Here is a 24,166-nt window from a genome sequence, read left to right on the forward strand (position 1 = left end):
TATTTCCTTTTGTTTTATTGACCATGCAAAGGCATTGGACTGTGCGGATCGTAACAAATTATGGAAACAGTGTGAAGAATGGGAATTCCCGAACATTTAATTGGGTTCATTGGGAACCTGTAAATTAGACCAATTCCCGTCATTTGGATAGAATAGCTTAAGGGTATACTGCATAGATTAACATTAGCAAAGATGCGTATCAGGCTTGTATGCTTCCCACATTTATTCAGCCTGTATGCTGAGCTAGCAAGATGAAAAGATGGATTATGTGAAGAATGGGCATCAGGATTGGAAGGATACTCATTGACAACCTGTGTTAATACAGCTGATATAACCTTGTTATTGGAACACAAAGAAGGTTTGAAGCACTTATTGACTTACTGATCATCAAAACCAAAACAAAACTCAGGGCCATGTAGTTGATTCTCAGTGCTAGCGACTCTACAGACACGGTAGAACTGCCCCTTGTAGTTTCCCAAGACTTTAAATCTTTACAGGAGTAGAAAGTCTCATGGTTCTCACTGAGAATAGCTGGTGATTTCGAACTGCTGATGTTGGGGTTAACAGCTCACAAGACTACAGCCTTTGGAATGGATTACAATACTATGTAAAAAAAATCCCAAATCTTCACACCTGGATCAAAAGACACCATCATGATACATAAAGAAAATATTGCATTGGATTCCAAAATTCTGGCCCAGCATGAAAGCTTCTCAGGTTTATAATGAAAAAACAAAGAGAAGGGGGGAAAGTCAAGGTAATAGATGCTTTTCATGAAGCTAAATGTATCAAGGTAAAGAAGTTTTTTTTATTGTAAAATCTACGGTTCTCACGTCTGTGTTTAAAACACGTATTCTTCAGTAAATTGATGGGAATTGCCTTCAGTAGCTAGTCTCTTATGTTAAATAACAATTTTTTGTCAATTAGGTGGGGATTTATATTTCAGGTTATGTGCTTTGTGTTCAACTCTTCAGACTACTAAACAGACCCCCGTGACTTACCCTTCACCTGCTCTTTGCTTTCTCTTCTCCCTCTTGTGAACTAACTTCCATTTCACCCAAGTTAACACTGGTCAACCGTCGTTTAGCCCACTGACTTATCTTCTCTCCATAACCTCCCACCTTTGGCAATCTCTAATGTCTGTTCCCTTTGGCATAAAAGTCTTTAAATGCTCCCACCCCACGTCCTGGCCACATGCTAATAACAGTTATCTCGATAATGTTTTGTTTTTTGTGATTGGCTAATTTCACTCAGCATCATATTCTCCAAGTCCATTCACACCATGAGGTATTTTGTGGTTTGTTCCTTTTTAAATTTAATTAATTTATTTGTAGTGACACATAGTATTCCATTAAGGCATTCTCGTGACATTGTGGATATGTGTTGGGCTGTGATCCCCAAGGTTAGCAGTTCAAAACCATCAGAGACATCATGGGGGAAACACAGGGCTTTCTGCTTCTGTAGACAGTTGACAGGATCCTAAACTCACAGGGGCAGTTCTATCCTAACCTGTAGGGTCGCTGTGAGTCGGCATCCACTCGATGGCTGAGTCTGAGTCTTCCCTTGTGTGAATGTAGTTTCCTGATCTAGTCTTTTAGGTTGTTTCCATCTTCTTGCTGTTGTGAACAGTGCTGCAATGTATTTGAATGTGTGTATATCTATATTTATATCTATCTGTTCCTGTTATCACTGTTGCTTCTTTAGGATCTATACCCAGTTGAGGGAGTGCTGGTTCGTAGGGAGTTCCTATGCCCAGGTTGTTTGGGGTTCTGCCATATTGCTTTCCAAAGAGCTTGTACATTTGTACAGCCCTGTAGTCATTCACGTTTAATACTTTATTGGTTACAATCAACTCTTCACCCTGTCAGTCCCCCAGTTTTCTGAAAATATATCATGGATTGGTGCCATTTTGGAGACTCGTTTAAAGATAGGATTCACTCACAACAGCACAGTATTTTGACTTAAACCTACACATTGAAAGAAGACAAACCATTATCTATGAGCAAAACTTGGCCTTGATGATGCTCATGATAATAGTAGTCAGCAGATACTAGAGGTAGTCTGCTGAGCTTCATTCTCAAGCCTTTTAAAGAATGTACTATGTCATGTAAATTTCCTAGAAGCCCAAGGACACACTATTATTGTCCAATTTTTATAAATGAGGACTCAAGGCATAAACAAAATTCTTTGCCCTCAAACCCATGCAACCAAGGTAATAAAGTGGCGAAGCAGGGATTCAAACCCCAGATTCCTGTTACAAAGGGGAGTCAAAACATATTGCTACAAAATCATACAACTCTTTATTAAACAGAAATATCCCAATGTGAGGCTATTGCTTCTCAATATGGACTTAATCTAAGTCAGCACTTCTGAAATGGGTGCTTCCTTCCCTCTACCCCTTTTCTGAAGAATTCTGTACTCTTATTTGGACCACATCACAATGGCAGTTTGAACATGGTTGCAGATTCTAATTGTGTTTCTTTTAAATGTTCTTTGAGTGTCAGGGGCAAACATAAATCTGGAGGGCAAGTTCAGGGCCGTAGAGTGGATGGGGTAAGGTAGGTTTTCAAGGACATTCTCTGCTATACTCTTGTGATGTAATAAAATCCCTCAGTTCAATTTTTCTGCCTTTTGACCAATGCAGTTTTCATTTTTCTTAAAACTTCTTTATAAAACAGTCTCTGTGATTATCCCAGTATTGTCTGAGAGAATGTATCAAGATTACTAACCACATTGGAAACCCCCAAAGCGGTTGCCATAACCTTCGAAGCTGACTGTGCTGCCTTTTATTTAGTTGGCTCAGTTGATCTGTTAGAAGCCAATTTTGATTGTACCTTGCTCTCTGAATCCCATTCATAAATTGAGGACTCCATACTCCATGTGTTCATAATTTCTTTCATAAGAATTAATACCAAACTCCAAGGAGTTAGAGATTAAAGATGTCCCAAATGTCTAACTTCTCCAAGATATTATAATGCTCTCCCCGCCAATCCCACTCCTCCTTATAGTATGGTCCTTCAAATCCCTGGGTTTGATAATTCACTGCAGTATCTCACTGAAGTGTTAAGGAAATGTCTCATAAACTTTCAAGGTTGTGGGTGCTGTTAGGTCTCAAATCTGAAGGTAGGGGCAAGTGAAATGCAGGGTCCAGAACCAGAAGTCAGCTAGGTATAAAAGCCAAAGCAGGTCATCTTGCTTCAGTCAAGAAACAGAGGGTACAAAAACAAAAGAGAAGGGCTTGGTGGAAGTGTTTTTATTTTTCAGCAAACCCTTTCTCCAAGGAAAACAAGGATGGCGATTTAAATCATACCCTTTAATAGAGTCTAAAGATATATCCCACCATATTCCTGTGACAGAGAACCCCCTTCAAGCTGATAAAAGTCTTGAATATATACATCACAAAAGGGATTATGGCAAGCAAGATTAGGGCTGGTTAGGCACCATGAAATTGGTTCCAACCCATAGGGACCCGTGCACAATGTAAAGAAACGCTGCCTACTGCTGCACCATCCTTACAATTGTTCCTATGCTTGAACCCATGTTGAAGCCACTGTTGAGGCTCATCCATCTTGTTGAGGGCCCTCCTCTTTTTCACTGCCCCTTCACTTTACTAAGCTTGATGTTCTTCTTCAGGGCCTGGTCTCTCCCGACAACACGTCCAAAGTATGTGAGACTAAGTCTCGCCATCCTTGATGCTAAGCTAAGGAACACTCTGGCGATCTTCTTCCAAGACATGTTTTGTCTAGAAGCGTCTTATTAAGAAATTCACTAGATTTCAGGTGACGATTTCTCCCATAAAATTGTCTTTATTAGTTTGATCGTGTTTAAAATACTGATGGACTAGTCAGTGCTGTAAGCTGGCTTATCGTTGAACAATTCCTTTTGGCATTCCAGATACCTAAAGCCTCACGAGGACAGATGTTTGCTTAAAATTGAAAATGCCAAGCCACGTGAGATGCTAATTTCCCGAGCTGGCACATCAACGGCAACGTTTTCCAGTCTTCCATCAGCTTCCGGACTTCCAACAGTCTCTTCATTCATTGGGGTTGACCATCATCCCTCCCAATCATCTTCCAGGTCTTCCCGACCATCCTTAAAATGCACGATCCATCTAGAAATCGTTGTCTTGTGTGAGGAAGCATTTCAGCAAACTTGTGGCAAAACTTCAGTGGTTTGGGAAGATGTCCAATTGAGGGTTGCTAAAAAGATATAATGAGCCCTGATGTCAAAATTGTCTTTTCCCATGGCGCAAAAAGCATCCTTTTATTGAAGGCAACTTAATGAGATTAAGTGTTTTACAGAGAGAACTTGTTCGTAGTCATCCATTAATTGTAAAGACATGTTTAAAGACATTTTGTTTTCAATAAATCTGTGCTCATTGGACTAGAGCCTGAGTAGTATTACTTTCTTACTTACATTGGTATGTTATTCTATTACAAATAGATGGTCAGAAAAGTACAAACAAGAGAAATGCATTGGTTGTTAGTCTAATGCTAAGAAAATGTTTCAATTAGCATACAAATAAACTCCTACTCAAGACTCCTATTGTCATGTTAATCCAGCGCCTTTCCCAATATTGTCTTATTATCCCATTTATTAATGACCTATTTTTAGCTTCAGTGTTAGCACACTGTCTCATGATTTTTATTTGTTTTGATTAGCAAAACTCAAAACACAAAAATCAGAAAATATTATTTTCAGTAGGGCCTCCCAACCAAGCAGGTGCTGACAGTGTAGTCAGCAAGGCTAAGTTAACTGAGGACAGTTGAATCTTTATGTCAAATACAAAAAAACCTTCAAATGAACAGGTTTCATACTCAAAAGAACTAGAGCCTCAGCCTCCATATCTTGACATCCATCCCAACAATAGTTTCTTGTTTATAGATACAACAAAAACAAAACAAAAAATAGTTTCTTATTTGAAATAAGAAGATCAAAACATTCAATTGGGACTGACATTTGATCCATCAAGTTTGAAACCCAACTAAAGGAGTAACTGGGCAATATAAAATAAGGAAGTAAAATTCATAGTAAAACAAAAAGTAAAACTGGTGAGTCAAATGTTCTAAGTACAAAAAACTACTACTACTACAACAACAACAAAGAAACCGTTCGTATTCACAGCAAACGGAATTGAAAGAGTACTTTTGGTTTAAAAAAGTGATTTGGCAAGCTCAAGTTGAGCTTGCATTACAAAGTTATGGAATTTCAATCGTAAAGGAAAAAGGTCTTAACACGAGCAATTCCTGGGTCCACAGGAAAAATCTCAGCGAACTCAGAGGTCCTGAAGTTTTTCACGATTTCAATAAACTTTGTGGATTAATGTCCACCTTAGACCTGAGAACTGAGGTGTGCATGTCCCGTCGTTTCCTCGTTATGTATAGAGACCTGATTTCGGACACTGCAAGTAACTCCTGCACAAGGTCCTCTTTCAACTTCCGGGCTGGTGTCCAAGTACCCATCCCTACTCCACATGCCCTAGAAAAACATAGGAACCAGTTTAGGACGTCAGCTAGGCAGTGGGCTCCCCGCGCTCCTCCCCGATACTGGCTTCCCGCCGCCTCAGCCCAGCCCAGCCCAACCCAGTCCGGCCCACTACAGTCCTCTCAGTCTCTCCGAGCATCCCCCGCCCGCTCTGTCCACGTGACCAGGACCCCCACCGACAGCCCTCCTCGACCCACCAATCAGCCACGTCCTGAGCACAACAGCAAGTCTCAGATGGTCCTCTTTGCAGCAGGCAACTCGATGTTCCCGCCCCCGGCCCCGCCCTCTCCCTCCTCCCGCTCCCAGGTGACCCCGCCCACCTCCCAATTTCCCTCCTCCCCTCCTCTCGCTACCCACTCTTGCTCCCGGGCTTCGCCCCGCCCCACCCGTGGCCGCGCGCTCGCTCTCTTCTCGCGAGATCTGACGTCCTCGCCGCGGCCACCGTCGTCCCCCTCCCGTCCTCCCACCCCCCCTCCCCCCAATCTCTCCACTCTTTGGCTCTCCTCCCTCCTCCCTCCCCCCTCCACCCTCTGGGCCGGATCTCGTCTCGCTGAGGCGGAGGAGGAGAAGGAGGAGGAGGAGGACGTTCGGCCTGCGCAGTGAGATGTTTGTCCGTCGCCGCCGCCGCCGCCATCGCGGAGCAGCGCGATAAAGGGAGCCGAGTCGGGCGCGAGGGGGACCCCGCGGAGCCGCCGCGCCAGCGCAGCCCCCCCAGCCGAGCCCGACCCGCCGAATCCGAGCCGCCGCCCCCGCCGCCGCGGCCGCCCAGGGGCCGGCCAGCTCCCCGTGCCCAGCCCGGGGGCCGCGCCGCCGCCGCCCCCAGCGTCTCCCCTCGCCCGCCCGCCTTAAATGTGACACCGGCGCCTCGGAGTGCGAGCTGAAGCCGCCGCCGGGGAGGGGACGAGCACCATGTCGAATCTGAGCAAAGGCACGGGCAGCCGGAAGGACACCAAGATGCGGATCCGGGCCTTTCCGGTGAGTGTCTTGTCGTGCCCGGGACCCCGGGGCTGGGCCCGGCCGAGAGCCGCACGCGAGGCCCGGGCTGAACTCCCCCAACAGGCCGCAGGCCCGGCCTCCCCGCCCCCACGCCGCCGGCCGCGGGGCGCGAGCCTGCCCGGCAACGGGGTGGCGCGGGGCCTGGCGCGGCCGCCTCCCGCCCGCAGCCGCGGCTCCCCGGCCCGCGGGCGTCGGCTGCGGCCAGAGCCCCACGCCGGGCCCCGGCCGCCCCACCGGCGGGGGTGTAGGCCCGATCCCCGCCCTGGCCCCCGCCCCACCGGGCCCCCGAGACCTGCAGCGGTGGGACGTGAGTGTAACTTTGACGCGCGGGTTAGCTGCAAGGCTAGAAAAATCACCCAGCCCCTAAGACGGCCGGGCCGAGGGGACGAAGGGGGACTGCCCTCGCGCCCTCCCCGCCTCCTTCGGAAGGGTTGAGCCGGCCACCTTCCCCGCCGCAATGACAGGGGCTCCTGGGAATGCACAACGGTGGGATCCGGATAGCACGGACCTTATTTGTAGCATCTTTCATCGCACACGCTTCCAGAGGGCCCTACACGCACTCTGTAGGAATCGCCTCGCAGAGGAGGAGCAAACTGGACAAGTGGCCCTCTGCTTCGTGGCCCTTGGAAACCCAGGAGAACCCTGAGCTGTTCCACTTGACCCGTTTTAGTAACAGCAGACCTGCTCGGCTCTGAAACTTTTAGTTTTGAGGGGTTGAGTCATGTGCTTGCGGAGTTGAGTCTACAGGGTACAACTTTGGATGGCCGGTCTGATTCAGAGACCCAGTGGCAAGCAGCTCCTATGCACTGCTGTTAGAGAAACAGGACATACTTGCTCTGGTCGTTACAGTAACAGACATGTGTCAGGATTGACAGGCTGTCTGCCAAACTAGCAACGGAACTAGAATTGTTTAAAGAAGCAAAACGGGAGCTGTACTACTAGTTTGTTTTCCTACGTGTGCCTTCCTTGCAATGAAGGAAGATTCTCCCCCATCCCCCCTCACTTTCATTGCCCTCATTCAGTACTTTTGTCCCAGGAAACTCGACCTCTGAATTCACAGCATACACCTATTGCTAAAGCCTGAAATACCGTGCATACTGACTAGGTGTAGAAAATTCCAGCTACAAAAGGTAGAACATACTCTGGAGACTTAAGTGTTTGGGTGCTATTTTAAGGGATTTCGAATTATAAAAGTACTTTCCTAAGTAAAAACTACATCAGATAATGAGCAATGTTGACCAGAGGAGCACCAATGAGGTTCACTTGCAAGTGTCCCCATATAATGAGGCAAAGAGCTGGATCTGTGAAGTCAGAAGTCTTGTTTTATACTAAATGAGTCCTGAAAGCCTGAACTCTTACTTTATTGCTAAAATGTGAAATAGCTCAAAATTGATGTCAATTCACTTATTTTAACATATACTCCGATAATCCAGCTGTCTCTTTGTTGTACCCTTATCTAGGTGTATCACCAACTCTTTGATCTCTAGGTTTGCCTGCGCTTTCCTGTTCCTCCATTCAGTGAATATTCCTTAAGTACTGTGTCAGGTGTCACATAAGCAATATAGCTTGAAAAACCAAGATCCCTGCTTTCTGGAGCATGTATTGCTAAGGGAAGGCTTGGGAATGAATTTCATTGTCCTTTAGTTGAAGGCTGTAACACTGTGTGATGGGTTTACATGTAGTACAGGAGTGTGTGTGTTTCCAAAGGAGCATCAGAGTTGTGTGCTAATGGATCTTTTCCTTCTAAACTTTGTTGCCATGAAATTTTCTTTAAAGGCTCTTAAGGAAGTTTGTGTAGTGTTTGATAATCAACAGCTAATATTGTTAATTTTTAAAAGTAGTTTTTTGTGTTTATTTAAGTATTTCTGAAATAGTTTATGAACTTATTTATTAAACGTTTCCATCAAAAACAGTTCTTATATTTTAAATAGGTAATTTTAGTTGTCGTTCCTTGACTTCATTGAGGATATTTATTGAGGCATTTAAAAGTTAGTGGAAAATTTCATTATGTGTTAATTTTGTTTTTCCACCAACTTTTTGAAGCCCTTCATATGCCTCAATATTAGGATATACCAATAACTTATCCTTTGAGGTCTAAAGACGGATCTCTCGCCTAGTTTAGCAGCCTTGACTACAATACTACATTTTGTGTGAGTCTATAGTCAGAAAGAAATAGTAAATGTGTTTTTTCCATGATGAAAAAAAAGTTTATATGCACACTTAAAAACTACTATTGAATTTTACATATGTCATTTGGATATGTAATTATAAGTTAAGCAAAATTATAGTTTACCAAAAAGTCTTGAGTTTCACTTCAGGTCATATAAGAGAAATTGGTTCCTTTTAGGATGAGAAGCATTAAGGAATTTCCCTGTAGTTAAACTGTTGACAGGAGAAAAGTTTTAGTATTTAGTCTTTGCTGCAGCACATAAAATAGTTGCCATGTCACATCTCTTTTTTTGAGGCATAAATAATATAAAATAACAGCCAGGGCCATACGACTTTTATAAGAAAGGAGCCTATAGTTTTGAAACTTCTGGAAAACATGGGTTTGGATCAGCTACTAGTGCTGCCCCGAGCGGCCTTCGTTGCTTGTAGCCGTGTGTGTTACTTCTGCGTCTGTGCTCTGACAGGAGGGTTTGTTGCATTTAGGTGAGCCTTTGTCCTTACATTTGAAAACTCATTGCCTCCCATCTTTATTGTCCAGCAGTTGGTCTTCTGAGAATTGGAATTGGAGGGGGAGATGTCTGAATGAAAATATTGTTTAGCCTTTTGTTGTTACTGGCTCAGTCTTCAAAATTGAGGAGACACAAGGAGCGTGAGAGAAGAAGAATCGCCGCTTGACCTCTGGTTTATGCATGCTCAGGTTTATTCCAAACAAAATATATTTGATCATGGCTCTGCATTCTGTGGATGGTTGCAGCCGAGCCTCCTCAGTCTCATTAGGGTGCCTTTAAAGAAAAGATACTTTTTGTGCATGGGGGATCTAACAATTTTAAGATCCTAATAACAAATTTTTAGCAGCACCCAAGTGAACTTCTTCCCAAACAGTTGAATGCTGCCTCACACAAAATGACAGTTTTTAGATGAATCAAGCAAGTGTTTTAATAAGGATGATCGCAAGATCACAAAGATGAGTCAAGGGACGGATTGAATCGTCAAATATGATAAATGAAGAGTCCGGAAACTTGGTGGACTGCAGCATTACCATTGATGTGTTAGCTCCATAAATTCAGATCTCACATGGCTTGACATTTCAATTTTAAGCAACCGTTTTGACCTCAGCATGCTTTTTAGGCTCCATGGGGACCACAATCAAAGATCAGCCAGATCAAAGCGTTGATTTTTTCCATCAGACTTCTAAGAAGCTAATGAAGATGATTTTTATGGGATGAATTGAAATTGGGATTGAGGCTTGGATTTACCTAGGGGAGGCAGAGGGATGGTGCAATGGTCCAATGCAAGTAGAGCTGTCAATTAAACTGAAAGAAGAGGGGTCAGGGCAGGTATGACAACTGTTTTTTGAGATTCCTTATCTATAAGGTTTCTCAGTGAAATTCTCATGACAGGGTTTTATCCAAGGACATACAATGATCACCAGGACTTAGACGTTTTAAGAAAATTAAGAACTGCATTAGTGATGAAAAGGCCAGGAAAGTTGTGCCAAGGCATTTTTTCTTCCCCCGTCATGACTATGCACCTGCTTGTTCTTTGAGGATAGCCAAGACTGTCAATAGACTCCTACTGAGCAACCTTATCCCGTTCACTTCCCATTTCTCATCTTGATTCTTCCGATTGCTTTTTGCCCCTGAAGCTTAAAAAGTTTGAAAAGAAACAAGATGTTAGATTTTGAAAGGGTGCCAGACTATATTTTTTATGTGATATCAATCAAAGCATGAAAGATTTAGAGAGATGGGCAACACTCCTTCAGAAGTGGATAAAGATGGAGGATATTTTACGAAATAATAGCTTCACGTTTTGATACTTTAAGAAAAGTCTCTCTGATTTTGTAGCAACACTATTAGATTTAATCCTTGTATTATGTAAGTGAAGGCCTGAAAAGTGAAGTGCTCAGGTTATATTACGATTTTACCTTGAGAATTTGGAAATATTTATATTCCAGTTACTGTGGAGTTGATTCTGATTTATGTTGGCCCCCTTTTTGTAAGAGAAGTAAGTCCCCTAAGGTTGCTTTTTGAAGATAGCCAGCCCTTTCTTTTGACATACCTCTGGCTGCACTTGAACCTCCAACCTTTTACCTAGCAGTAGAACATGTGAACTATTTGTGTGACCCAGGGAAAAATAAGCATGCTTAGTCGTAACAAGGAAGAATCTGATTATGATGTCTACGCGAAACACTAAATGAGCTCCAGAGAGAATCATGTGAGTGGTGAATGGTGTGGTTATTATGGGGTGGACCTCTCAAAGGGAAAGACATTAGTGGGAGATGAGTTTTAAGATCATTTGCAAGGTATGTACGAACTCTTAAGAGACAGTGCAGTGAAGCTTCTCTTCGCTGTTTGCTTTTCTACTGTGATAGTTCCAGATTAAGGGAAATAATTTTGATCTTCTTAATAGATTTCTTTTGTTTAAAGAAAAAATTTGTCTAGAGCTACTTCAACTTTACATACCAAACCAAACAAAAACGGGGCTCTGGTGAGTAATAGTGACTCCTTGGGCAGCTAACCACAAGGTGAGTTGGAAACTCACCTTATAGTAGTTTTGGATATCACACAGAATTCAGAAATAAATACGAATTTGGTTATCTTTTCAATATTGGATATTTATTTATAGAGAATTATAGATCAGATGTTACAGATTCATTGAATTGTTATTTATACTTAGACATTCTCTGTGTTTGTTTTGGGGCAGCCACTGTTGTAGCTGCTGTTAGTGCCTCTAGTTGATGAAGTTGGGAAATAATAGAATCTTGAAGTAGTTCACTGTAAAGTTTTATTTTGCCTTGTCTTTCTAGGTAACAATTGAAATGAGCTTTGAAAATTACTGGTACCAATAATGAAAAAAAACCCAACTTCTAGTAGTAGTATAAACTATAACAAAAGTTTGGTGTTTTTAAAAAGCACATTAGTCACAATGTAATCGAGAAAGCTTTGTAGTTTTTCCTATAATTCTTCATTAACTGTAATTTAGTAGTACCGCTTCTTTAGTTCAGAAGGATGATTTAATTAACACTAGAAAAAGTTAGGACCTTATCAGGAGAGACCAGTCCTTGGAGAAAGATATGCTTGGTAAACTGGAGGGGCTGGGCAGCAAAAAAGAGGAAGGCACTCAATGAGCTGGGTTGACACTGCTGCAAAATGAGCTCAGACATAAGAGCAATTGTTACGGTGGCGCAGGAATGGTCGTTATTTTGTTCTGTTGTACGAAGGGTGCTATCAGTAGGAGGCGACACCACAGCACTTCAAAACGAGAAAAAGCAAAAATATGCTTCCCCATGTTGTATACTGGGAGACTCTAGAAGTAAACTTCAATATTTTAACAAGATTACATGGATCTCTTCACCAATTTTGTTAGATTTTTATGAAAGTGACTAAGTTCTGTAGTTTTAAGTTTGAAATATATATATACATATATATAGGCTTTTACTTCCTTATTGTGAATTAAGTGCAGTTTTACAATTTCTGGTTATCATTTGAAAGAAAAAAGTTTTATTGGCATGTACTTCACATATACTGTTTAATAGATCACATTAAGGTTTGCGCAATCATCACAATTTCAGGCCATTTTCTTCTCATATTCATTGTTATTTCCCTATTGTAAGTTTAACAGCAAAGTAATTACATCATTGTTGAATTACTGAGATGAATTATGAATTACATTTAATATTAGCATATCAGTGTATTGTGAGTGTTATCCAAACAGTATGTGTTATAGCAGTTGTAAAAATGCTTGTTACAGGCAGCAGCTGACTTCTTTGGCTTCCCAAGGGGCGGTGTGTTTGGGGTAGTGGTGGGGTCTAGGATCACCAGCAGCATCATCCTTTGGCAGGTTTCTGTGAGAAGAAGGTCAACCGTGGCTCTACCCGCCAACCTTCACCACTTCTGATACTAACTATTCTGCCCATGATACTGTTATTATTCTGCTGGGTTCAATGATAAGCAGCCACAGGAAATTCAGAGATAGTACAATTATGGGGCTCACTTGGGGGAGTTAATATGTTACATTTCAGGATCAGCAATGTTAAGAGTACAGTTCTTGGTTTCTTTTCAGCCTGGCCAGCAGTTACAACCCTCTCTGGTCCTGTCAGTCACATGACTCATTTTCCTCTGTCCTGCTTGGGCAAGTGTTAAATAAACAAAGTCCCCTTATCACTACCAATAGAATGCTCATAAAGCATTCTACTCAAAGCGAGCGCTTTCTTAAAGGTGCTCAGCTTTACTCATTGCATAGGATGAAAAGCTCATTGTTATCTCGTGTTCTCTTGGTTCTGCTGCTGCTGCGCCTCCCTCACTTTTCCCTGCTTCCCGGGTACCCCACAGTTCTATCTACTGCATCAAGGAGGGTTAGCACTGAGATCTCTGGGTCCGTGGGATACACTCTGCTCTTTGTCTTTTTTGATGGTAATGAGAGCTTCAGAGATGATGACACATTTTAAACGTAGGATGGCAAAACTGACCGATCACTTTGTTTTTGTTAAAGTTTCATGTATCCTGGTTGTATTTTTATACCCAGTTATTGGGTAGCAATGATAAAGACTATGTATGGATAGAAAAATCGTACCACGTAATGCATTGCACCGCAGTAGTGCATTCATTCTGGTAGCTTTTCTAATTATAAAAGTGATTTAAAGTCTTGGTAGAAATGTTGAGAAATAGTAAAATTTATTAGGAAGGAAATAAAAATTAGTAAAATCCTACCAGTTGGATATAAACAGTAATACCATTTGGGTGTGTTTCCTTGTAATCTTTCATATGTATTTGCACAGAGTAAAATTGAGGTTCTACATAATTTATTGTTTTGAGAAATAGCATCATATTGTACATGTTTTTGAAAGCATTTTAAATGATTGTAGTACTTTCGTCGCAGTCTGCTTAGCTGTTTCATGACTTTCTGTACTGCTAGGTATTTTGATTGCGTCCGGTGCTTCTCTGTTATAAGGCCTGGCACTAATTGTGTCTCTCCATGATTGTGGGGTATTAGAGCTTAAAGTCCGAACACTTGGTTGGCTAAAGGGTCTGAATGGTAATGACAGCCCCCAATCCATTTGCAGAGTCCCCACATAAATTAAGCCTCCACGAATACTTTCTGATAATTAACCAAGGATGTAGAGAATATTGTTCTCAGATTGAATGCTTTGGAGAGTGGATTGCCTCCACCTCTCTGGCCAGCCCAGAGAGGGGCAGTCTCCTTCTTGGGCTTGCTTAATTGTGTTCTTAATGCACCTTACAGAGCATAGTACAGGTGGTCACCTAGTTATGAGTCATGCCTTAGCAGCTTTGCCCTGATTTGATCAGAAGGCCCTAGACCAATCTTGTAAGCCCTTCTATTTTAACAATGTACTTGTCCCAATCATGGTCCAGTTTCTGCTTCTGTAGTCCCACGTGAAACTGTGATGCATTGTTCTGCCACCAGCCGTGCTTTTGTGACAGTTTTCTTTGCCCAACATGCCCTTTTGAAATTTTGATATCTCAACAAACCCTTGGACGCCATTTCAACCTCGTGGTGGTGGTCTGCCACATCTGCATGATGTGTCGTTGTCCTTGTTTTCTATGTCTCTTTAAGACTTTAATATTCCCTTTATATTCAAGATGGGGTTTCTTTTGTACTCTAAAACAGTGGAAAGACTGGCCTAAATATAATTAATGTATCATACCAAATTTACTCCTAGAAAGGTCTCACATCCACACTGTCATTTAGTCAGTGTGGTTCAAAGCGACCCCATGTGGGTTTTTGAGACTTTAACTTTACAGGAGCAGAAAGCCCAGTCTTTTTCCTGCAGAGCTGCTGGTGTTTTTGAACTGCTGACCATCTATGCAGATCACAGTTCAATACATAACCATTAAACTGAAAGGTAGTAATCATAATTAAAAAAAATTCAAACTAGTTGCTGTCAAGTAAGCCTGTTGTACCTTGGTGACCCCTGTGTTTCAGAGTAGAGCTGCACTGCAGAGAGGGCGTTCAGGCAAGAGTAGCCATGGTGGTTACATGCTCCGCAGCTAACTGGGAGGTGGACAGTTCGAACCTGCTAGCTCCTGCCAGGGAAAAAGATTAAACAAACAAAAAACAAGCCCATCAGAATTGAGTCAGCTCCGATTCCTAGTGACCCTGTAGGGTAGAGTAGACTTGCCCAATATGATTTCTGAAACCTTTAAGGGCAGTTCTACCCTGTCCTTCAGGGTCGCTATGCGTCAGTAACAACTTGATGACGAGTTCCGTTTTTTGGTTTGGAATTTTTATGGAAGTAGACTGCCACATCTTTCTTGAAGCTAGTGGGTGGGCTTGACCTCCAAACCTTTGCTTAGCAGCTGAGCACTTAATCACTGTGTCACCAGGGCCACTTCCATCAAGTTACAGCCTAGTTAGAAACCCTTTGGGGACAATACTACTCTGTCACGGGTTGCTTTGAGTCAGAATTGACTTGATGGCGCATTGGTAGCTATAGCTGTAAACAGAAGGTAGATCAAGCACATGCAATGCAAAGGAGCCACTGGATAGATTGGAATTGCCAATCTTTCAGATACTGGCCATTTAGAAACCTTAATTGTATTATTAATAATAGCTAACACTTAGTGAATGCTTACTGTGTGCCAGGTACTATCCTTCATGCTTTGTGTATGTAAGCTCCGCCAGTTCGCTGAACTGTGACAGTTCTTATGTTTTGCAAGCGAAGCCTAGAGCAATGAACTAATCTGGTAAAGGTTGCTCTGGCCTACAAGCAGGTAGCTGAACTGAACAGTCTGCCTTGAGAAGTAATTCTGCTCAAGCGTGTCTAGTTTAACCTTTGCTATGTAGCCTCCTTAACCAATGTACTCTTTATTTTCATTGGCGAAAAAAATAGTAGATTCATGCTTTAATTTACATTTCTGTGATTACTTGTTTGCTTTACTCAGAATAAAATGATGGATAAATTATAGGGGATTTTCATTTAGTTTTGCATTGGGGTAATGAGCATCCATATTTGGAGTGTGACTAATAAAGCAGAGAGACTGGGTACGTGGTAGAGTGTGGGCTTTGGGCTAGCTGAGTTTGGATGCCAACTCCACCTATTTTATGTTGTAGCCTCATTTTTTTCCCTGTAAAATGAGAATACTCATTGGATGAGCATACTAGATTTTTTGTGTGGTGAAACAGAAAAAAGCATACCACATTTAATAGCATTCCAAAATTTATATAGTTGCATATATAATTAATATGTGTTACATATTGCAGTTTGCTTGCTTTTGTATGTATTTATATTTGGATACTGTACACTTACTTTATTGTTGCTGTCCCCCTTTGTGGGAATAATTTTTAGGGCTCATGTTTTACAAAGTCTACAGGGTCAAGTTTCAAACCATATTAGGAAATCATTCTTTAAGAATAGGAATCAATCTTGAAGGAAAAGGCTTGGCACCCCTGCAGCCTTCCGAGAGAATATGCGACAGGCTGTTGGGAGGTAGTTTTGAAAGGAGTTCCAGTAATTCTTCTCACACAGTCCGTGGAATAAGCGTGTAATCTCTTCAGGTAATTTTGTTGCGCGAGTAGACACAGACTTGATATGTACTGGATGATAACCAAAAAATCATATCTCCTGCCATCTAGTTTGTCAGTTGTGATTTATAGCTATCTTGAGCCTTGTGGCTTAGTGGGTTACACAAAGTCAGCAAATCAAAACCACTAGCCACTCACTCCACAGGCATTCTACTCCTGTAAAGATGTATAGTCTTGGAAAACCCCAGGGGCAGTTCTAAGCTGTCATATAGGGTCCGTGTGAGTCAAAGTTGACCTGATAGCTGTGTGTTTAGTTTTTTCTTAAGTACAGGGTAGAACTGCTCTGTAGGATTTTCAAGACTTAATTCTTTACATAAGTAGACTGCTTCAGCTTTATTTTGCTGAAGGTGTGATGGAATCGAATCGGTTACCTTTCACTTAGCAGCTCAGTGCTTTGGCATATGTATTAAATGTTCATCTAAAAACACATCTTGTTTTTCTTCTATCTTTCTCACTCTTTAGCCTCTTCTCCTGTGTTCAACCGAGCGAAACACTCCCTGTTTCTGTGCCATCTTCCCAATTGTTATATGCTAGCCCATCCTTGTAGTTACTGTGTCAGTTCATCTGGTTGAGGCCTTCCTCTTCTTCACTGCCCCTTACGTCACTAAGCACTTTTCCAGGGGTTGGTCTCTCCTGATAAACATGTCCAAGGTATTGTATTGAAAGGTGGTGTCTTAGCATCCTTGCCTATAAGGAGCACTCTGACCTTACGTCTTCCAAGACAGACTTGTTTGTCCTTTGGCAGGCCATGGTACTCTGGATAGTTTTCTCTAGCACCACAGTTCAAATGCATTGCTTTTTCTCTGGTCATCCTTCACTAATGTCTAATTTTTGCATATAAGGCAGTTGAAAATACCATGGCGGTATAGGTTAGGCCCATCTTAGTCTTCAGAGTAACATTTTTGCTTTTTAACACTTAAAAGAGGTCTTGTGCGGTAGATTTACACATTGAACTGTGTCTCTTGATCTTTTGACTGCTGCTTGTGGATCGATTGTGGTGGATCCAAGCATGATAAAATACTTGACAACTTCAGTTTTTTCTCCTTTTATCAAGTTGTTATGTATTGGTCCAGTTGTGAGGATTTTAGACTTCTTTAAGTTATAATCCATATGGAAGGCTGAGATTTTTTAAAATCTAAATCAGCAAATGCTTCATGCCCCCCTCACTTTAAGCAAGCAAAAGTGTATCTATATACTGCAGGTTGTTAAATAGCTTCCAGTCCTGGTGACAGGGTTCTTCATATAATCCAGTTTCCCTGATTATTTGCTTAGCATACAACCCTATTGTGTACACCTTTTTGATTTTAAACCATCCCCGTGTTTTAGTCACACAACTGACTCGTGATCCATGTCTCTGTTTTCATACAGTTGAAGTGCGCCCCTGATTTAGATTTTAAAACTCCAGCCAATCTTTTCATTGTAGAATATTTGGATAACTTAAAATTTTTCTCTTCCCATTTCTTTTTCACCTTTTCCTCTTGAGATTCTATACACTCTTATTTGGGCTGTGTGAGATGATGTACTCTGGTGATACTAAGTTAAGAGTTCTTGCTCTGTGAATGATTTTTCCACTGATCTCTTCAATCGTATTTTCCCTTTTAAAATACTTCCCCTGGTTTCACCTAACTCAGCAGCTTCACCCACCCCATGTACCTACCTTACATGCATTTTCCCATCGCTCCCTTCACAGAATACAATGTGTCAGGTACCCTGACAGTAGGAAATGTGGCTCTGGTAATTTAAATGTGTGTCATTAATCGGGGACTACCTGTAAAAAATGCTATAAAACCTTAAGTATGAAAGTGAAGATGTGGTTCCTTGAAATTTGAATATATACATTGCTTAAAGGCATGCTAGTATGTACTGAATTGGGAAAAAAATTCAAAATTACAATATTTAAGAAAGATTCATTAGTTGACACTTAGGAGTTAACATTTTTACTTTAAGATTCAAGACTGGCAGCGCAAATTTAACTTTCTTTTTAGGTAACTGAAATGTATCTTAAGAATGTGATTTAGAAAAAAGTGATTCTTTAGAGTTAACATAACAATTTTTTTCTTTTGGGTTTACAAAAAAGTAATTTATCTTGTTTAATCATTTACTTTTTTACATGCTCTGAGACATAAAAGAAAGTGTTTTTTTTTTATGGCTATCACTTGCCAAATAGACATTTAACTTATTGTTTCTCTTTATTCTGCTGCACTTACGGTCACTATGCAAACAGCACTTTATATTAGTAAGGGCACTCTGTTGCACACTTGTTAAAAATTGGGCTGCTAACTGAAAGGTTGTTGTTTCAAACTCACCAAGTGCTCCAAGGGAGAAAGAGCCATCTGCTCTCTGCTTCCATCGAGGTTACTGGCCTCAGAAACTCCATGGTGCAGTCCTACCTTAGGCCGTCCTGAGTCACTGCCAGGTGACGTGACTCCAAGGCAGCAGATTTGGTTTCAGATTTATTTATATTGGTGGTTTAGGTTTTAAAAGCAAATGGAATTGTTAAAAGTATCTGTTCTAGCTGGTGGCTGTGAAATTTTGTTTCCTGCTCGGGGAAGAATGGCCACAGAAACTGTTGTGAAGTTGAACACAGCTCGCAAGGACAGCGCTATGGGGGAAACTCAAGTGTTCGAGTGGTTTTCTCCTTTGTCAATTGATGACAAACCTCTTTCTGGCCATCTGTCAACTTCCTGAACAGACTGAGATGGCGACAACATTTGTGCCCTTGTGCTTGAAGACTGACGGCCACCATTGAAGTAAGAAGGGGAGTCATCGGAACTGTCTAGGAGCTCAGTTCAGTGAAGTTTAAGGGAGACTCGGGAATGAGATGGGTAGCTGTGAGATTTGTGCCTTAGTTCTGAGCGCCAAGTGGAAACATGCTGCACTTGGAAATAACAGCTCCCAAGTGACCCACACTTTTCCCAAGGTCATTACTGGTGACGAGACATGGTACTATTCGTTTTTGATCACTTGATTGATGGCTCTTACAATGCTTATTACACGCTCGACATCAATCGTATCAGGCATATTTGTACATATGTTGCCATCATTCACTTCTGGACAATTTCTATTGAGTCCTTGGTATCAGCTCCTCCTCCCCCACCTTTTATAAGTTATTATTATTTTCATATCTCACACTGACTACAGTCTCCCGTCCCCCATGGTTTCTGTAGTTCTGCCCCCTGGAGGGTGTGGTGTGGTTGTGTGTCGATCGTTATGATTGGTTCCTCTTTCGACACGATGCTATTCTTAAGGACTCCAAAAGCAAGCATCTTTCAAGCCTGTGGAAGACGCCATCGTCACCTCGCCCAGAGAAGGTGCATCAAGTGAAATAAAAGATCAAGATGAAAAAAAAAAGTATCTGTTCTATCTTAATTAATTTTTTTTAACAGATCAGGAAAACTGATCTGTTTTACCCAAGGAATTCTCTTATGATTTGAATTTATGGAAGGAACCATGAGTAGAAGTCTCATTTCCAGCCACAGCTCATCATTACGCCAACATGAAATATACTGTTCACTTGGCATGCTGTTGAGTTGTAACATGATTTCCTATAGATCAAGCACCCTGATTAAGTGACTCCATTCAGTATGGTTTAATAAAGGAGCACTCAAGCTTAGAACCACTTGCATTTGGTCATTGCTTTAATGAGCCATGTGATCTTGGCTAAGCTATTTTACCTCAGTTTCCTAATTTGTAAGATGTTCAGGTTTCAAAATTTGGTTAGCTTAGATTCTTCCCAGCTTTTAATAACCTCAGTAAAAAGGTGTATGATTACATACTGACTCAAAACTGAATGCTGTATATTGTTTTTCGTCCTACCTATCTGCTTTACGTTTTTTCTTTAAAATGGGAATGGTATACAAGGGGGCTTCAAAAACTCCTTTAAGAAAAAATTCCATTATCTTTAAATTCCGTTAATCTACAAACTTTCTGAATCCTCACATTTCAGTGATGATGCATAGATTCTAATATGAGGATATGTGAAACAGTATTGGTTTTAGGGTTCCAGTTCCTAGATGCATGTGTTTATTCCAAACAGCATGTGTTGAACATGCTTCTGTGACTAGCGGATGGCTGCAGGCAAGTTCTCTCATTCTTGTATTTGTCTTAGTCTTATTAGGGTATCCTTTAAAAAATAAAATAGTGCCAAAGCCTTTGCCATTCTCTTTGGAGCATTTTGGATGTACTTCCAAGACAAATTTGTTTTTTTCTGGCAGTCCATGGTATATTATGGTATAATCACAACAGCATGGCATATTTTCCCCAACACCATAACTCAGAGACATTAGCTCTTGTCCAGTCTTCCTTATTCATAGTTCAACATCCACATGCACTTCAGGCAATTGGAAATACTTTGGCTTGGGTCAGGCACAGCTTAATTGGCAAGGCAAAGTGCCATCTTAAAGAGGTCTCGTGCAGCAGATTGCGGGAGAAAGATGAGGCTTTCTACTTTGTGTAGACGTTCAGTGTTGGAAACCTACGGTGACAAATGTACCCTGTCCTGGAGGGTCTCTAAGAGTTGGAGGTTAACTTAGTGGCAGTGAGTTTGGTGCAGATTTAGCCAATGTAATATGTCTATTGTTTGTCTGCCACTTGTATGAATGTTGGGTGTGAATCCAAGTAAAGTGGATTTTTGACACATTTAACATTTCCTGTATTCATGATTTTGTTATTGGCCGAGCTGTGGGGACTTTTCTTTGCATTGAGCTGTGATCCATACTGAAGGCTGTAGTTTTTGATCTTCATCAGTAAGTGCTTCAAGTCCTTTAATTTTGGCAAGTAAAGTTGTATCAGCTGCTTGCTGAATTATAGTTAACACCATAAATCAATTGCTCTATGACTTAAATGAACTTTTTGTAGCTGATCTACCAGCTTGACATTTTATCTTAAAAAAAAACAAAACAAACACTTCCAGATCCCACAAATGCATTTTTAAGTTGATTTTTGGACAGCTAATAATTTTTAGGATCAATATATAGATCATGACTGAAACTAGAATTGGTGATTTTGTTTTCTCATTATGAAAGTTACTGTTCTGTACCCAAATAAAGATTGTGCTTTTAGTTATTTCATAGAATTATCCCAACCTGCAGTGCTTTTCAAGTTGATTGTATTTACTCTTTCCTCGATACTCGGTACTCCTGGCAGGACACTGCAGTTAGTTGGGTTGTACCTGAAGAGAAGCAGGCTAATTGCACTTTAGTGGTCTTAACTATCTCTTCAGGTTGAGTCATTAAACAAGGCTAGATGAGTCTTCCGAGTAAGGAAGAAACAGAACATCTCTTGAACAAATGCTGCATCGGGTGCTTTCCCAGCTTTCTCAGTTGTCACGCTGCACACCAGTCCCCATTCTTCCGGCTCTAAGCAAGTGAGGAAAATGGTTAGAAAGGTTAAATAGTTGTCCAGAGCCTGTGAATGCAACTAACTCACTGACTATTTTTTATCATCTTTGTTGCTTAAAGCTTAACTGGTGGAAAAAAGGGAATGAGTGCAAATGTTATAATCATTGTATAGTCATTGGTCACAAATAAGAGTCATCAGTAATACTAATACTGTACATGGGATGAATTCAAATTACGTTTTTTGAATGTCATTCTGTGTATTATAACCAAATCCAAACTTCCTGTCTTCGAGTCAATGCTGACTCGTAGCCACCCCGTTGTGGACTTCTGAGACTAACTTTTTACGGGAGGAGAAAGGGGAAGACACCTTATTTATTATGAGGTGTTTATAGGCTGGGCAGGAGCTTCCTTACATAATTGATAGTCGTGGATGTTAAAATACTGCCATTCCTAAGATATCTGTACCAAAGTGGTCTTTTGGGGAAGACAGGGACTGAAGTTTGAAATTAATATCAAGCATTTTTCTGTTCATTTTTTTTCAAGTGTGTCATTCAGAATTACCAGGAATTTCAAATTCTCACCCCTTTTCCCACCCACCTGTTCCAAATTTCTTTTCATAGAAAATTATTTACAGAGGACTACAGACTTCTTCTCCTTTGTCTACATTGGATGTGAGACTATAATTCTATTCATCTAAATTTTGCCTTAACACTGCAGCCCTCTTGACTCAGTAATTACAAAAATTACTAAGTATATGATACTAATATTCTTTCACATTTAGGTATTTTGAAGGGTTTATGTTTTTGTATAATTTGAAGATGAAAGAACAACTAGGGGTAGATGTGAAATAAAATGTGCATCAGAATTGTTTTTGTTATAGATTCTTACCAGTGAAGCAATCATCATCCTGGTTATGGGAGGTGGCGGTGGCACTTTTTAAAATTTAAGTCTGGTTATGATTTTTAGTGGTCTGGTTAAACCGTAAGCATTTATGAATACTTAATTTTATCATTTTTCCCTCCCAAGAGAGCCTTTGTTCCTGCTAGATGATTTTACTTTACTCTGATCACTTTGTAACTTGAGTTTCGTGGGGAAAGACCCTATATGCATTTAATAGTAGCCAGTGCTTAAATGTGAGTGTACATTTGACTTTACTGATTTGCTTCAGTATCACTGCCATATCCCTTCCTAAGTGTGCTGCTCACAGTTTACCTACATGATTCAACTTCATCCATAGGCTTAAAAATCCTCCTGGAATACTTTAGAATATTATGTCCGAAGAATGTTAAGCTGTAAATTTTTTTGTATGAGGTGACATCCTAAGTGTGGTACAAATGGATGTTTTTATATTTAATGCATCAACCAGATTAGCCGTTAGCAGTCTTTACTTTGATTGGTGGTTGTATTCTGTTTTGAAAAAGTCATTTGCTAGCGTTGTTAACATGTTCACTAGATGTCGATATCAAGGCATCCATATATGGGCACCTGTTGTACTTGAAGCCCAGTTCAGTTTCCTGATTTTATTTTGATAAAGATGATAGTTTATTAGTCCTCTGCAGATTCTGTTTTGTGTATTACTGCACGTGATTTCAATTTTAAAAAGACATTAGATTGTTTAAAAATCAGCACCCATTGCTCTAGATAGGCATGTTGAGATGTTTCTCATTCACATGCTTACTCATTCAAATTTCATATTTTACAAACTTGGCATTGATACAACATGGGCAAAATAGTATTTAAACAAACACCTTTCATGGCCTACTGCTATCATATAGTCTAATGGGAATATACATAGGCATAATTGTTGTGCAGTATAGGTGTATAAAGCTTAATATAACTTGAATTTATGGAAGAACAGAGGATTTGACAACTTTGCTTCAGGAGGTCAGGGAAGGGTTCTTGATGGATGTAACACTTGAACTGTGTCCAAAGGATATGTATAAGAATTCAATAAAGAAGATATTGAAGGAGGAGAATAAACCAGATGTTTTGAGAGGGCGAGTGAGGTAGTTGTGGCAGTAGATAGAATGTGTGAGAAGTAGCGAGCTATATATTGGAAATCAACATTGGTTTAATGTTAGAAAATAAGCAAGTGTTAGGTAGTAGTAGTGAGTAAAAGATGAGGTTGGAAAGATAGGCACTGTGATTAGATCTTGAAGGATGTAAGTTCTCTCTTAAGAACTCCCCCAACCCTACACACCCCAATCCATGTCACAGATGAATCATGAATGGTTTTGAATAGGGCTCTGATGCTTATGTGTTTGCTTTTAATCACTGGTGATTTTGAGGAAGGTAGATTCCAAGAGTTCATAATAGTTGGAAGACTGTTACAGTGATCTAGATGACAGTTTTAAAACAGTAGTATTTGAAACGAAAGAATAAGACATACTTGAAAAATCTCTACTTTCAGTAGCACTTCATAATGGGTCAAAAAGGTGATAATAGAAAGTCAACAATAATGGGAAAGGTGTATGCTTCAGGTTTATATAATTGGGCTGTGTGTTAGTTAATCTCTTCTGAATTAGAGAATACAGGAGAATAAGTCTTATCAAGGATTTTCAGAAGCCAAGTAAAACGAATTCTTTGACAATTTCAGTGTTTTCACTGTCTTCCTTTGTGTTGCTTTAACTCATAAT

General features: G+C 40.8%; 1 protein-coding gene across 2 annotated transcripts in view; it reads left to right on the forward strand.

Annotated features, from left to right (window-relative positions):
* The first annotated feature begins 5,986 nt into the window (after positions 1–5,986).
* CUL3 (cullin 3) overlaps positions 5,987–24,166 on the forward strand; it is a 112,387-nt gene continuing 94,207 nt past the window's right edge. For both annotated transcript variants that reach the window (XM_075530390.1, XM_075530391.1), the window contains exon 1: positions 5,987–6,459. In XM_075530390.1, the coding sequence (XP_075386505.1) occupies positions 6,394–6,459 (66 nt within the window). In that variant the 5' untranslated portion in view covers positions 5,987–6,393. The remainder of the gene's footprint in view (positions 6,460–24,166) is intronic.

This window comes from Tenrec ecaudatus, chromosome 13 (genome assembly GCF_050624435.1).
Source record: "Tenrec ecaudatus isolate mTenEca1 chromosome 13, mTenEca1.hap1, whole genome shotgun sequence".
Lineage (NCBI taxonomy): Eukaryota > Metazoa > Chordata > Mammalia > Afrosoricida > Tenrecidae > Tenrec > Tenrec ecaudatus.